Source organism: Synchiropus splendidus, chromosome 1 (genome assembly GCF_027744825.2).
Source record: "Synchiropus splendidus isolate RoL2022-P1 chromosome 1, RoL_Sspl_1.0, whole genome shotgun sequence".
NCBI lineage: Eukaryota > Metazoa > Chordata > Actinopteri > Syngnathiformes > Callionymidae > Synchiropus > Synchiropus splendidus.
Genome location: NC_071334.1, coordinates 8,016,606 through 8,033,620, shown reverse-complemented (window position 1 = coordinate 8,033,620; position 17,015 = coordinate 8,016,606). Strand labels below are relative to the sequence as shown.

The 17,015-nt window shown below is 42.4% G+C and overlaps 1 protein-coding gene across 5 annotated transcripts in view; it reads left to right on the top strand.

The window, feature by feature from the left end:
- The window catches only part of LOC128752236 (SH3 and multiple ankyrin repeat domains protein 2-like), a 145,977-nt gene that overhangs the window by 27,710 nt on the left and 101,252 nt on the right, over nt 1-17,015 (top strand). For all 5 annotated transcript variants that reach the window (XM_053853225.1, XM_053853227.1, XM_053853226.1 and 2 more), the window contains exon 2: nt 12,286-12,504. In XM_053853225.1, the coding sequence (XP_053709200.1) occupies nt 12,295-12,504 (210 nt within the window). In that variant the 5' untranslated portion in view covers nt 12,286-12,294. The remainder of the gene's footprint in view (nt 1-12,285; nt 12,505-17,015) is intronic.

The following is a 17,015-nucleotide window of genomic DNA, read 5'->3' as shown; positions in this document are numbered from 1 at the left end:
AGGTACCACTGTATATGGTAATTCGTGAATGCCTTACATGAGTACACATCAAGTATTTTGTCGGAGGTGACACTTATCTTGATAATGAAAGCTGTACAATAAGAATTGCTTTTTTTTTTTTACTGACTTGTGGGCTTGAGATGTACTGCAACTTGTCTTCAGTTGCTCCTTATATAGCTGCACAATGTATACAAATGCAATTTTCTGTAAAACCTTGATAGTGCTCATTAGATGTACACGGTATTCGCTCTCAAGATCTGAGGAGAATATTTTCACTCAAGAGTTGGCACAAGTCCACTGTGTTTGTATGTGCGAGCATTTCTTCCTTGTGTTGTATCGCGACAAGATGGTGCATGCTGTCTCCCTAAATGTGGCTAGTTGGTCAACATTTTAAAAAACAAAGTACCATGGTGCTTAGAGGCAAAAAAGTCATCTCCACATCAGGGGATCTAATAGGCTCAACAGTACAGTATTATGACATTGTTATTATGCACTATTACACTATTTACAGGTGGTCGAAGAATTGGCTCCGTAAGTATCATGTTAATGCTAAAAATAACTCATTAATGAATTGAGGAGGAAGACAGGCGAACATTTGCTCAAATCCTTCAACACAAACTGTGTTGATGAATGCAGCGGGGGGTAGATGAAACAAGCCCCCTCTCTCTGTCCCACTTGCCAGAAAACAAATTCCTTGGTCCGTTTGTGTGTGGCACTAATGAGCTGAAGCAGGTTTAATTTATTATTTTTTGATTTCGTCAACCTGTCGGCTGATTTGTTTCTCCTTGCTTTGAAAAGAGAAGAACAGAAGGAGATTTCTCCTTTCTTCATGAGGATGTCTAATACCATGGGGGAATCTACTCCGAGACTTTGTTAAAAAATATTTAATACGCAACGTATCTGGTTAGGTGGAGATGAAGTTGAAGATGCTGAATGTTCCTATGAAAAACTGAAAGAACGTGAGGGTTTTCAAGACCATGCAGAAACTGCAGGATTACTCTGGAGAAGACGTCAAGCTAACTGAAGGTTCGCAGTAATAACAACAATAACAACAAAAAGGACCTAACACAGACACAGTTTTACGCACAGCAGACACTGTTCCGCAAAACTGGACAACAAGGACTGTCCTTCACTGTGCTTCTTTTCAATCCCTGTATAATGCAAGAAGAAACATTGACAGAACTGTATTCAATGTAACAATGAAGAAGCCATGTCATACAACAGTATGGTATAACTTGACATTTACAATGTACAATGACTAGGAAGAACAAGATTTGAGACGACTGGAGTGCATCAGATCGTCAGACCTTGTCTCATCGTTTGGAGACAAGGTCTGAGAGGTCACACTCAGATGGTTTGGACACGCAGAAAGGAGCGACACTGGAACGTGTCGGGCAAAGACTGCCAGCAGTGGAAGTCAGGAAAACAGGTTCAGGTTCAGGGATGTGATAGAGGAGGACGTGGAGTGCAGAGGTGTGAGTAGGGATGGTGGTCACGATGGATTAAGGTGGAGGAGACTGACCTGCTCTGGCAACCCCTGATGGGAAGTGCAGAAGACAAACAACAAGTGTAAGGTCAAGCAGGTGTGACCTTTCGAAACTGCTTTTTGGTGCTACTGTATTGAATGTTTGTGGGCATTTACTACAGTATTAACTGCAACAAATAAAAGGTAAGCGTGATACTTGACGTGCAAATGACAACATGCTTGCAGCTGCATAAATATTTTGTAGCTATCGCATCCATCAGTCTAAATAACTGCCATGATGTCCTTTTTTCAGCTCTGTATCAGTTTAACCTCAGGGTCCACTGATCAAGTGCTGATTCTAATGTTGAGACCGACGCATGTAAAACAACTATGGTCACCTTCGTGTTTAAAAAAGCCAAGATGTCGTCCACATGGCTGTACCTTCATATCAACGGGGCTCGAAAAGGTGATGCCACAGGGTGGGAAAACTGCAGTGCATTGTTGGTCAACAGGAGAGACAGGAGCTCACTGGGCTGTTTGTTGAAGTTCGTCTGTGAAACTTTGATCATGACACAAACATTATTAACTGCCACACTGAGGCCTTTAGCTAGGATTTTGAAACACGTCAACAAGTGTGTAAAAAACAAGCTGTAAACATCTATTTGTACAAAAAAAAACTTTTATAAAAACAAACATCGGAGTCAAATAACAAACGTTAACAGGGATGGACTCAGTAGCTGTTGCCACAGTAACACTTTCAGATGTAGGAGTCTCCTGGGCAACTGTTTTTCTCAGCTGACCCTGATAAATTAAAAATAAAAATAAAAAATAAAAAAAACACATTTTATAATGATTCTGTCCCTTGATGCTAGATAAATGTCTAAACATTTGTACATCTTCTTTTATATATGTGTATGCAAGATAAGCAGTTGCATCAGCTGTGTATCTGTTTTCTAAACTTTCACATGTTTAAACATTCATTCTTTCAAACAAAATATATATATGAAGGCTTAATATGACGGCATGTTAGCTAACAGCTAAGCTAACAGCTAAGTGTGCCTCTCCGGGGGACTGCTGCGCAACATTAGAAACGAGGCAAGACCACCGTCCGATGGCTTGATGTCATTTCGGGTGCAAGACCGCCAGCACTGGCAACAACCAGGACTGAAGTGTGAGACGTGTTTCTCTTTTGGAAGGGCTGATGTTTGTCTCTGTTTTGCTTGAAGTAAGCTGTGGGACTCACAGTCCGTCCATAGTCGATATATGACGGCAGTTCAGTTTGCTTCTGTACGCTTGGTGTGATCAGTGAGTCCCAACAAAGAAGAAACAAACTCATGAAGCAGGTTGTTTACCTCCCGTCCAAATAAAAACAGCCCTCCTTAGACCTGCAGCAACTTTGACTCATTTGACCCGTGTTTGGTTGAGAAGACTCCGTAAGACTTTACGACATTCGCTACATGACTTGCTTAAAATTCCATGAATAAATAAAAGAATGAAACAGATATTATTTGGGGAAATGACCTTAAACGCTCTTCACCACTGTCAGCTATGTTGGGTCTCACATGAAATTGGTCATTAAAAAAACATGAGTTGTAAATGAGCACTGGGCAAAACTCGGGGTGGATATAAAAGAAAACAAAACTCAAAACAACAAGAAGAAATGAATATTCATAGATACATTGCGGATCATTTCCGCTCCATGGCTAATGATTTTTGTTTTATTTATATTTTTTGTATTTACACTGAAGTACCTTTCAGAATCAGTGTCAGTGGCACGTAAAACTGGAACCGCTGGAAGGAAAGTGTGTTTTTGAGCTGACGTTTGTTTGATGGCCTTTGAAGATGAAGATTATTGAAGTAATTGGGCATTGTATTTGAAAACAGTTGTGTTTCGCGGGAGCGCTGGAAACGTTAATACGAGGGGATAACATTCATTAATTAAAAGATCTTAATAGAATTTAGGGATCATCTTCCCGCGCAGATGTCTTCATGTGCTCCACTAATGAGACTTTATTATTAAAAATGCGGTTGGAAGTGGAGGAGACGGGTTTAGATGAGTCATTTGTCCCCGGGGAGATTGACTTATCAGGAAGAGCAGATTTCATTATGAAACGTTGTGGAGACAGTGATGGCTCACAAGCAGAGGAAACCAAAAAACGTCTGACCTGATCCGGCCTGTTGTGCCACACACACAAAAAAATCCTTTCCAGTAAAACTGTGTTTACGTCCTGTAAACGGCTCAACTCTTCAATTCTGCATTGTGTCTCCCGGCAACCCTCAAACAAAGCTCAGTGTCGGAATGATCCGGACGACTCTACAGGAAGCAGGACGAACTTTATTGTTCGCCATTCCCTGCCCACTGTTGCTTGGCAACCTAGTTTTTATTTAAGGCAGAAAAGTAAACATAAATTTAATTTAATTGCATCTTGTGGTGCAGTGTAGCTAAAGTACCTCTGTAAGCTCTAATCAAAAAAACAAAACAAAAAACGACTGGATTCCCCCATGATGAGTGAGTTTGTGTGAATGGTTGTTTGTGTCCGTGTGCCCTGTGATAGGCTGGTGACCTGGTCAGGGTGCGCCCACGCCTTAACACCAGCCCTCACTAGAACTGATGTAGCCTTGTGGACAGAATGTGAAACATCTTTGGCTATCGCCAGTCCGGTTGCCTCGATTTATATCAGACTGCCAGCATTTCTCTCTCATACAGAGCACTGTACATGGAGTGGTCTTCATTACAAGTGAGGCAGGTTTACTGCAATCGATATCTGGTGGTGTAGGAAAGTCAATAACCGATATTAGGCCGATATTCTTGGCCGATATTTCAGATACAGCTTTGGTATTAAGACAATTGCATTACAGAGGTATTTATTTGCTTGCAAAACCTTCCATGAGAAAAAATAGTTGCGCTATACAGGATGGTTTTATTGAACAGAAAAATGTTGACTGACTAACTTACGAAAACGGTTCCATAACCCCTACATGTAATGCAGTCACTACATTTCAGGGAGAAAAGTAGGAATTAATCTATCCCTGATGATTTTAAATAAAAGGCAGTAGACTTAACTTGCACTTTGCCAAAGGCACGAATGAGCGGCAGTATATATTCATAACATAGACCACAATTAGAGACATATCGGCAGACACCAATATGGTGGAGGCTGATAGCGATGTGGACCGATACGTGAAAAATGGCCACAAAATGGCCGATATATCGGTCGACCTCTGTTGAGACATAGAACTAATAAACTAGAAAGAGCACGACCTCTGCCAATTTGTTTTTTTTTAAACAATGTACTACATTTTGCTCAAGTTTGTTTGCATTTGAAATGTATTTGATTACAATGAGCTATGGGGAGGCAGGTGGCAGTAGTGTTTGACCAATTCACTGCACACGAAGGCAAGAACAGCCTGTAAAGAACAACTCTCAAGTGATGAAATGTATGTAAATGAAGTGGAAACATCGAAACAGATGGCATATAACGCATCATGGAGGAGACCATGAACATGATGATGTTTTCAAATCCCGACAGAAACATCATAATGATGGACTCATGTTAGTAGATGAGACAGAATGGCTGCAGTTTAGAGACAGATTTACTGTTGATGTTGAAAAACTAGTGTTTTTATTGTCTCCAATTCAGCAAATGTTCCTGTTGCTTCAATATTTCTTTATCCTATCACGTCTTGATTTGCTCTATTTTTATTCCCCTGGTGGAAACCCTGAATAACATCACCAATTTACAGTAGCACAATAATACTCAAGATTATTACAATTGGAGACAGTTGTACAACTGAGAGCATATCAAGTTATGGGTCAGAGTTTTGCTGCTCTGACCAGGTGTCAATTTGCATCCACCTCACTCTCACGCAAAATAACCTGGAAATCAAATCTCTTCCTTCCTTCCTGGAAAGAAATCTTTTTTTTATCTGCTGGATATTGAACCTTCTGCTGATGAACGTTGAAATGCCAATTTATTGAACCGTCTTTGATTGACAGCTGCTGATTTTTATTGAGGCGATTGCTGAGGTGCAGAGAACACGTCTCTCTGTTACATTTCATCTTCCTGTTTCTCTGCAGGAATGAATGGAGCCAGCGAGCGTTATTGTGCTGCTCAGTGCGTTTTGGTCTCTGAGCAGCTGGCGACTGAATCTTCTGTGTTACGACTGTAATGCCCTATAAATGAATGTTATTGCTCCTTCAATTGCATTTTTACGATCGCCATACAAGTCCAAACTATAAGGCTATAAGTGTTCCAGCCTTGCGGCCTGGTTATTGATCATCTCCTTAAATCATCAGCTCGCCGTGGCTGCAGTCGATACTGGTCCAATTCTCAGTTGCTCCAGAGACGCTTTAATACCTGTGAGCAAAAATGTATGCGCTATGATTGATCCCTCTGGGAGCACAGCTAATGACTAATGGGGCCGTGGTTCATTCAGATGTGCTGCAGCCACTGCAGAGACGGGTTTCGCTTTGACTCTCGATGTGATGAGTGAATTGCAGTGAAGGGACTGCTGCCACCGCAGGCAACATTATTGAATCAAGTCTAGGGTATCCTTTCCTGCCAATGCGCGAGAAAATCCTTTAAACTTGGGTCTGAGGTGCCAAGGCTGCTCTTCAGTGGTGATGTTGAAGGGGTCAGGAGGTTGGGGGTCAGTCAGGGTTGTGATGCATTGGAGGACCTTCGGGAAATTTGAACTTTGCTGACGTTAATTTAGTCGCGGACGTCGCAAACTGAAGTGATGGACGATGAATAATCGAAACCCTATGGATATGACACAAGATCTTTGAGAAACAGTTCCTAAGAAGGAAGTGTGGTATCGTATAAGAAAGTGAGGCGTGTTACCATGAATTTCTACCAGGTGCTGTGATGGTACGAATGTGGAGTTGATGCGGAACCGCAGGGGTTGTTTGTTATTTCCACTAGGATTGGGGAAGCAGAGCGGTGGTGTGTGGAGAATTCGCAGTCACGCGAGAATCGGCAACACTGCAGTACTTTGCAGATAGAAGAAAGGTGCAAAGTCTTTATAGAGTTTGTTATGAGTGTCATGAAGAGTGGACCAACGCTCAAAGTCCAAAATGAACAACTCCTCATCCATGTTGTTACGAATGAAGCGCTCCGCTTCGGACGTTCGCTGGCTATTACGTCATGTTTGCACCGCTAATATGTGTATAACCTCAACATTTAATGTTTTATAATGACAATTTCTCAGGTTCACATTGTTTCTGACTGGCTGATATCCTGCCTGAATTAGTCTCTCTGCTGCAGTGCAAATATAGACCTGTAGCGGAATTGAACTGACTCCACCGGCCTTTCACCAGCACCAGCCTTGGACAATCGAAAACAATTCATTCTTTATGAATATCAGCCTCTGCTCCGCTTCTGGACTCCAAAATTGGGGCTCAGAGAGGTTTGTGAGGGTTGCGCAGGACATGTATGAGGACAGTGAGCCAGTGGTGAGTGAGGCGTGTTGTAGATCAGCAGATCAGGGAGCAGCTCGGCCCCTGCTATAAACAGACTGACAAATGAGGGTGGGAAGTCTCTATGGACTATGATGTTTGCTCATGATGTTGCGATCTGCAGTTAGAGTGAGGATGAGACTTATTTGAAGGAGGGTGGTTTGCTGTGTCAGCCCCTGAGTGAGATGAGTTGGAGGAGCAGTTGGAGAGGTAAAAGTACACGAGTGTGTGTAAAGGTAAGGGAGGCAGGAAGGCTGGTGAAGCTGCAGGGAGACCAGGTTAGGGAGGCCTGACTCAGGGGAACAAAGAAGAAGACAACCATTGGGGTTCCTGGATGTGATAAAGGAGGACCTGAAAATGAAAGGTGTGACCAGGATGGACGATCAAATATGGGTGAAGGTGGAGGAGACTGACCGGTACCGTGTGATTGGACTTGTGGAAGTCAAAGTAGCTACTACATTTATTTACCACGATGGTTTAACACATTTCTCCCCACAATGCTTTAAAAAGTAGTGATCCATGGACTCAGATGAAGAAGTTTGACTGGATGCGTTGGCAGCACAGTTCATCCTCGCAGGCGTTTCTCAGCACAGCTCAGAGAAGGGCTCGTGTGTTTATGTCCTCAACGTGATCTCATGTCGTCGTGCAAAGACGTTGAGGTGGCCACAAGTGTCAGCCATTTTGTACCATCAAAAGTTGGTGGATGAATATTGAAGCCTTTATGCTAATGAGAGTGCAGAAAATGAAAGGTGACAGACCCCGGTGTTTTCCTTCCCTTTTTGGATCTTGGAAAGAGCCAATGGAAGTGGTCAAGACCATGGTTGACCAGACCACCCTTAGAGCCGCACCAATCTTGGCAGGACATTTAAGGATGAACGCTTTTGGACCACAGAAGTGGATGAATCAAAGAATGAAGAAGTTTGTTTTGATCTTGTTGCTCACCATGAGGCAGTCTGCGTCCCTCCATCACTTGCTTTACTGATGGACGGACAACGACTGGCTATTGAAGCAGGTACTATCTGCCTGTGGGCGCCAATCCATCTACTCTCTTTGACCCTCTTCCATCAATAAATACCTATTTATAGTGAGTTGAAGTAGGATCAATAGAATGTCTGAAAGGCTGTTTTGACGCTGATCCGTCGCTCACGTGCACAGCCGTCATCCATCAAATTGAATCGCTGCTTCCATGGATGTTATGCATTGTTCTCGTCTATCACCTCACAGCAAGGGATTTTGCTCCTTCCCAACCAAGGATGGCAAACGTCATTTTTTTGGGGGCTTGTTTCTAAAGTGCACTTGCGTATTTGGGCGTGTGCCCAGCTCAAGTTGTCCAGATACCTTTGATATGTCATTTAAAAGTCGTATAGGTTGTCCGGAATGTTCCGCTGTCACCCCTCATCCCCCGAAATACACACACATTGAGAGAAGACAGGTCCTCTCACCCACCCACGTCCTGCTTCTCATTGACTCTGGTCGTGATGGTAAGGAGTACTGTCCAATCAGAGCTGAGGCTGAGCAAGGCAGTCCTTTTCTGTCTAGGAAGTGAGAAGAAACGTGTGCGCGACTAGGGTTTAGCAACACAGCCTGAGTCCTTCCAAGCAGATTGTAAAAACGTGCAGGCGATTTATTTGTTTTTCTCACCGCAGAAACTATCGGGGCTCAGTCGGACAAGTCGCTTGTTTTGGGCTGGTTTTGAAAGGCCTGGTTGCTTATTTGTCTTGCGAGATCTGGCAACCCTGGAGAGAGAGAAGCCAAGTGGTTTAGTCTCATGGAGAGGAGAGACATCCATGAACGTGGTGAAGTTCAGTACAGGACTGAAGACTCAGCTTTGCTATTTGCACAAAGACACAAATCCCTCGCCATATATGCTTGGAAATTGGAAATCATAAGAAACCCTTCCTGATATTTGAGCAGTGAAATCCTCCAACAGCACTGTTTAAATGTTGAAAATGCAGCCAGGTCATCTTTAATGTACAGTGACCTGAACGTGTTCTTCCACACACAGCACAGACGCTGACCTGTATATTCCACTTTTATGTGCATTTTATATGGTGGAAATACGCAGCAATGAGAAAAGCATCACAGAAGTTCATTTCCTGTGCGCAGATGGTGATAATTATTATCTCGCTTTGTTGTTTGTTGTTTACGCCTCTAATTAGGTTTCTTTGTTGCCAAGGTGACTTGATTCACAGAGGTTAGTGTGTGTGGGCGGAGTCTAAACCTTAATCCCTGAATGTGAAAAGTGTGTTTTTTTACATTTTCCTTGTGTGAGACGGCTTTTGTTCCTGTGGAGCAGATCTATTATGATTGCTATGAGCTGCTGAGTCGTGATGGGTTGATGAGGCTTCATGAAACAGTGTCCTGATTTTCAGAGGCCACCAGATGGCGCTGTCTGCTGTAAAATGTTTGGACTTAAACTACTCATTCAATGAAACATTGCATCACTTCTTAACCAAGAGCGCCATCTAGTGGCACTGTCTTTGTCAACCCTGCAATACCGTTTTATGATAGAGAGCTTGTTTTACTCTTGAACATTCCGTAATGACGATTAAGACTGATACATTCATTCATAGAAGCCACTGATCTGTACACAATAGTTATGTCTTTGCTGGCGTTGTTTCAATGGAGTCTTGTATGCTTTGTATTTTGGTGAAATGATCAGGGCATGTCAGTGGTTAAGACCCAGCTCTTTCATGCTAGCATGTTTCCGGATGGGATGTTCATACAGTAATGCCATGGGGAGGCATGCGCCTTCTCCGTACTAGCATGTTAAATGTATGTAATTAATCAGGAATTTCGTGGTTTACAGGATGCAGAAAAGTTGCTTTGTTATAAATAGAAATCTAATCCAAGATGTGCACACCATCCCTCACGCACGCATGCAGCGAACAAGCCAATCTGAAGCGCAACTTGTCTGCAGCATGTTGGGAGTGTTTCTTGTCTGACCTGTGACACAACAGAGCTAACGTGGCTAAAGGCTAACATGATGTTTCACTTTAAACCTTTGTTTATTTACACTCATTGGCCATTGGGTTCTTGTTATTGCTTTATAAAGTCATTTATTTTATTTATAACGTCATAAATCCAGCACCAAATAAATGTGCTGGAAAGCGCAAACACGCAAATAAGTAACTTTTCCGAAACAAAGTGGGATAATGACTGTTAAAAAACTATCTGTAAACTCCCACAAACTTAAAAATAATGAAGCAGAATAATGTAAATTAGTCATATTGTCATGGCAACCACATCAATTTGAAGCTACTGGTCACACAGATGCACAAGACACGTGGCAACTAGGATGATAACAACAACAACAAACATGGAGGAATCCCTGAACAAAAGCAAACCAAAGCATCTGTTTGTTTTTGTTCAGGGATGTTTTTCGCTACACAATGGCCAGGGTTTCCACTATTCTGAATGGACTTGAAATTCTTATAAAATTGAAATTCTTACACAAATATTTTCAAGACGTTAACTGAGCTTAAGGTGATATAAAAACTTGAATATAGACACCATCGTGATTTATTGTGCTATTGTCAAACTGATCCAAAATGCATGCATGGGTCCATCATTTGATACCAAATTCATTCAAATTGAAAAGTGAGGCTTCTTGTGACAAATATTCTTATAACATTAAACTGCGATTGTGGGAGATTATTTAATAATAATTTTGTTAATTTTGTTTTTTTGCGGGGAGGGAACTGTGCCAAGCATCGATGAGTGTGATGGCGATGGGACAATTTCTATGACCATCTGGGAATAGTTTTCTTGTTGAAATATGAAGCTTACTCCTTCTGCCTGAATTTGTCTTGCCTGTAAATAAATAAAATAAAATCCTTGCTCTCTTTGAAGGGCGGTAGCATGTAATTCATCAAACACAATGTAAGCTTATTTGTGTGTGTCTAATGCGACGCAGATTGAAAGACTGCTGATGGTACAAAGTCTGAGACTTGTGCAGGTTCCTGGTCGTACACCGCAGCTGTCAGCTGTTGTGATAGGAGTCATAAACCTTGCTCAAAATCAGGAGATTAGTATGAGTCAATTCTGAGTTTTAAAACATGGAGCAGGATGACTGTGTTTGCTAATGAGTCCCCAGAGTCTGTGTTGAATCTGCTGTTCATACATTCAGACAGACAAACGGTTAAATAAACAGAAATAAAAAATGAATAAATAATAAAAAGTGACTGTAGACCAGAGGTGGGCAATTGAATTTCCTAAAGGGCCTCATTAGAAACTGTGACTGTTGTGAGGGGAGATGACTACAAAACATGATGGAAAAATATCCCAAATATATCCTTAAATAACAAGGACAAAATGAACCGAAGAAGATGAAATGTAATTAAGGATATTAAGAATTGTAAATGCGCCATGAAACCTATTGAAATAATTCATTTTTATGCACTTAATTTGAATATGTATCAACATAATTATGGAACAGAGGTTCAAGATAAAAAGGCAGTTATTTCAAGATGTATTTTCAATATTCCTTCAATATATTTTGAGGAGCAAGAAAAACACAAAAATGGCCAATAAAAAGAAGAGAATTTTAGTCTTAAAACAAGAACATGCTATGTTTACTGCTGAAGTAGTGACTAAAAGAGCAATAACAATAAAAGGCAGAAAATATATTAGTTATAGTTTTAGTCCTGGCCAGTCCAATCCCGAGCCGCATGGGGCACTTCACCAAATGAGCCGCAGAACTGGCTGGGATTTTGGTCAAGTTGCTGTTGAGAGGATTGTTTATACTGGAAATGAGACAAAAAAATTGCGCTATTCCGGCGAAATGTTCAAAGACTTTGACTTGCGCTTAACTTTGAAACATACACAATGAACCTCATACATGCACGAGAGACATACGCTGGAAATGAACCAGTAACCTTGTGACTCACGGATGTGCCTTCACCCTTAAGTCACGTGACCAGCTGTTCAGGTGAGCTTTACAGCCTTATATATTTGTCAGATGTGGCCCTTTTCAGCAACACAGTAAAACAACGTGGCTCTCAGACTCTGACTGGTTGGCCACCCCTGTTTTAGTCTGACGTCAAAAGGGCCACGGAAATACAGGCATCGGGCCACACTTTGCCCAGGTCTGCTCTGGCGCAACATAGAACCTGGCGAAGTGCTGAGGTGCGGAGGCTGTGAGTGGTGGGCTCAGTGGATGTTACATGGACCAAGTGTGTTCGCAATATGGTGGCGAGTGACAGCTGCTAGCGTGTTGGAGAAACACTGACTGTGACAGGGAGCAAGCGTGTGTGTGTGTGTGTGTGTGTGTGTAGGTTTCACGAAGTGCTCGGCTATTTCTTCAGAGTGTAATGAGTCCGCTGGGACTCTTCGGCTCCTAACCAAGGGTTTGTCTCCGCAGCTGAATCTGATGACTCTGCCGCACAGCCCGATGTCCAGCGAGGATGAGATGGCCCAGAGCTTCTCCGACTACTCTGAAGATGGTGCCTCCGACACGTCTCGGGAGGAAACCATCTACGAGACGATAAAGGCCACTGCCGAGCCTCTGCAGAGCCGCATGGACGACATCCAGCACAACTCACTGGTGATCCGCATCGCCATCCCGGACCTGCAGCAGACGGTGAGAGGCAGAGAGTCACTCGCCTTCCTGCAGTGAAGAACTGATGTGACTGTTGACTGCATTGGTTGGAACAGTTGATACTCTTTATTCATATTTTTAAATATTACACTTTGTAATTGTTGCTCAAGCAATAAGCTTGTTACTTAAGATTTTTTTTCCATCACGTTTCGTAGTCATTGATGCTCACAACATGGCCCCTCACAACAGTCACAGTTTATAATTGAGGAAATTTAACTGCCCATCTCTGGTTTAGGGTGTGAGGCTGGGGAAAGGGTTCTGGCAATTTTTTTAAATGTTTATATATATATATATATATATATATATATATATATATATATATATATATATATATATATATATATATATATATATATATATATATATATATATATATATATATATATATATATATATATATATATAAATATATATATATATATATATTGCCAGAACCCGGAAACAAGAAATATAAAAAATGACAGTAAATGTTAAACTTATTAGTTGTATAGTTTTAGTCTGACCTGAGGGCTTCAAAAACACAGGCGAAGGGCCACATATGGCCCCCGGGCTCCACTTTGCCCAGGTCTGGACCAGACCATCCAAAACAAATGGCGAACGTTAACCAGGACTTAAACTGAACAGACCCTGTTATTTTTGCTGTTCTCATCCTCTTGGCTTGGACTTGTGGGGACCAGCAAAATGCAAACGGTCCTCACAAGTAGGTGTGTTTCCAAGAATTCGTCCCAACGAGGATAGCTCTACACAAAACACACACATGTTGGTTTGTTTGGTATTTTTGTGAGGACCTCTCATTGCCATCACCCTTTCCTCAGCCTCTCACCTTAAACCTAACCATCCAAAACACTTGGCTCACCTGAACTAGGACTCTGGACCAAACTGAAACCCAATTATAATGACCCAGGTATTTTGAAGTCTTCACCCTAAAATTGAAGCTTAATCTTGTGGGGTCTGGGAAAAGGTCTCCACAAACATCTAAGGGCCCCACAAGGGGGTGCTTTCCCCAAAATTGGGCCTCACTAGGATAGAGATGCCTAAACACACACGTGATTCTTTGAAAGTTCAGAGAGCGACTGCACAGCAGTGTTGCGTCCCTCACCCTCCCCCTTAACACCAAAGTCCTCTGGGGGACAACAGCTGGATCTCTTGAAGCGCTCAGGGCCTCAGGGACAGTTGTTCTTGTCTGATGGTCGCAGGTTAGATTCCTGCTCACTTGAGCAAAGTAGGGCGATGAGTGCAGCCGCTCACACTGGGTGACCACAGTCCACGCTGCTTCTGTTCTCCTGGTTCATTGCTCCCCTATGGTGCACCTCTGCATTGATTTTTCTCCATCTCCAACCACACAAATGTACACCACTGCAGCTCTCTATCTCCTTTCCGCTACTTTTCACTTTTGACAATCCAGCACTGTAAAACCTTTTACACCATCACATTGCGCTATTGCTCCCGCACGCTCATCTCCTTTCCTTCTCCATCAAAGGTACGCTCGCGCTGCCTGGTCTCTTACTTGTCACGTCTGACTCGCACTTTTTCTTTTTCACTTCTCCTTGTTCTCCACGTCACAACGCTCATTTTTAAATCTTGTTGCGCTTTTATCATCATGACTTTGTGTTTCTTTTCAATCATCTTATACTTGAAAGTGTTCCCTCTGGTTCATTCTCACTTTTCTCTTATCAATCCTTGCTCTTCCTTTCTCTCCTTTTACTGCAAAGAAACTGTAATTTAAACGAGATTACAGGGTCAGTGACACAGCTACATAACTCAGGATGAAATTCTTCAAGTTCTGTTGAATTCAAATACAGAGTAAATGTGTAACTATATCTAGGAGAATGTTAATTCAGTGCAGTGTTGCACTAAGCTTTTCAGCTTCTATATCAGCAAAGAAACGCTGAAGCGTTGCTGGCACAGCCACAGCTTCCTAACAAAACCACACCACTATAAATGGTATCAACGTATCAAAACAGCAGAAGCAATGGTATGAAAATTTGTCCCTTGTTGTGTTTCAGTGTATATACACATTCGATATGCAATATAATTGGGGGGTTTATTTGGAAGGATATTTTTCTTTATTTTTTTTTACACGTTCTTGAGAAGTGTGTAACCTGACGTGTGTTCCTTGGTCTGAGCCGATATCTGCGTTGATCACATGACAAACATGATATCAGCTGTTTTGTAACTTGCCACAACGTTGATCTGCAGATGTGGAGATCTATCTTTAACTTCCTTCTCTCATGACGTTTTGATCGTTCTCATATAAAAAGACGTGATTTGTTGGAATAAAGAGACGACATTACTTCCATGTTAGCAGCCGTTAGCATGCTATTGTTCAAAGCAAGCTAGTGTTCAAAAGTGCCACTCTACTGTACTTCAGATACTCCACACCTACCATTCTTTTGACGCAAAGAAAACACAATCTCCATAATATTTAATTTCATTCTGAAATGTGTGAGTTTAATCCCAAAACCAGCCAAAGGAAGCCTGTTTGATGATGTGAAAGAGCTCACGGCGCCACCTCTTGTCACGACGGTGAACTACTCATCGCTCCATTTTCATGTAAACCAGGACAATGTGACACAATCGGACTCTGCAGCTGAATCGAGCCTGAGTCGGGCTACTCTCTGCGTGTAACCACAGTCAGTGTGTACTACTACCCTGTCACTAAACCTGCTCACCTGTCACTCCTCCTAATGCTAATCCCAACTTCATTCTCGATGTTGTTGGTCACCTCTGCTGCTCTTTCCCTCTGCTCAGTCTTCCACTTCTCACCTCACTGTCACTCCTGGCTCCTTCGAACTCACACCTATCAATAGAGTTTCTTGTCTGGTCCTTACACCCACTTACTTCCTTGTTTGCTTCCTCTCTACCTCCTACATGTGTCTATCGGTCATTTTATCTCCTCTTGAAATCTCCTTTCTCTTCTCTCTCTTCGCTCGCACCAGTACATCATCACGTCTTCGCCGTCCAAATTACTCTTCTTCACCAGCTGCACTTATCCACAGTGCAGGGGAAAAAAGCACATTTGTCACGGCATTTACAATGCACCACAAAGACAGCCCAAGTAAATAAAATGCAGTTTCTCCATTTTATTTATTACGGGAGAAGAATACACACCTCTCCGGTGTTGAAAGGTATTTGCCCTTGAACCAAATAACTGGCCGTGGTTTTTCCATTTTCCATTTGAGCTGTTCAGTGGTATGTTTCGGGTCGTTGCTTGGCAGCATGGTCTCCTTCAGGCGACAACACAATTCGTCGTTCCATCAATGACAGAAGATCCTTCAAGTCCTGAAACAGCAACCAAAGAGTTTACTGTTTGTACGCAACTATTCTCACTCCCAAGGCGTCAAATAGTGACTGCTTGCAAGTGGACTTGTGGATCAGTGTTGAGCAGGCCTGTTCTAATTCTCACCACTTGTCATAACACTGGGTTTTGTGTGTGACTTAACAAGGGGGGCATTTGTCTGTCACTGTGAAACTTGTCTATTCATTGGGCTGTTTTCGTGTTGTATTAAAATGTGTTTGGTCAACAGAAACATTTAGGCCTGATAAATAAATAAAAGGGGCCAATACTTTTTCATGGCACGTTTAACTTCCTTTTACCCAACTTACTATGTCTCAGTCTTGGCTTCGTCTTCTTCTGGTGTTATTTGTTCCCCCCCAGCGCTCCTTAGTTTCATCGCACTCCTTCACTCCTCTCTTTCAACACGATTGCCTTTCTATCAGCAGTATAGTAGTCCTCTCATCACGTCTCGTGCTTCCCTCTCACCTTCATCAACTTCACTTCCTCTTTCTCATTTTTCTGTCCTCTTCACTGCTCTCTCGCTGCCCGTGGCCAAGCCTGAGGATTACGAGTTCATGGACCTTCTCCTCCTCGCTCTTTATCGCTCAGAACACTCTCACTCCTCTGCGAGAGTCTGGCCAAGCATCGTAATCCTTTCCGATTCTTCCCAGTCCACAAATCCTCCATTGTTTGTTTCTTGTTTCAGGCGGGTAGCAGGATTCTGTCCGTCACTTCCTCCGTCAGCATTGTTCCGCTCCCAAGATTCACTGTCTGTCTGTTTGCAAGAGGTTCGAGTGAATGAAGGAGCAATTTACTGCCGAGATTGACTCCTATTGTCTGTACGACCGCCTTGTCCGGGTGCCAGCCGGCTAATGGCTGGCTGTCAAAAGTTTGACACTCACTTCACAAATACCTTTTGGGTTCGGATGAAGTTGTAAAAGTCTGTCGTCATTTTGTTGGTTCAATGCAACATTTTCCATCGACTTATGAGTATGTTTTGGTATTTTATTATTTAGTATTTGTTATGGGCTTATCAAGCAATGAAATCAGTCAACCAATAATGGGAGTCTGAAACAAGGGAGTGGTGAAATAAAATAGCCGCTGTGAAAGAGAAAACGCACGGTGAGGATAAAGAAAATCTGTAATAATCGGGTGAGATTAATGTATAATGTGGCATTATAACACTTGGTGATGGTCTTCTAATGGCTGCCTATAT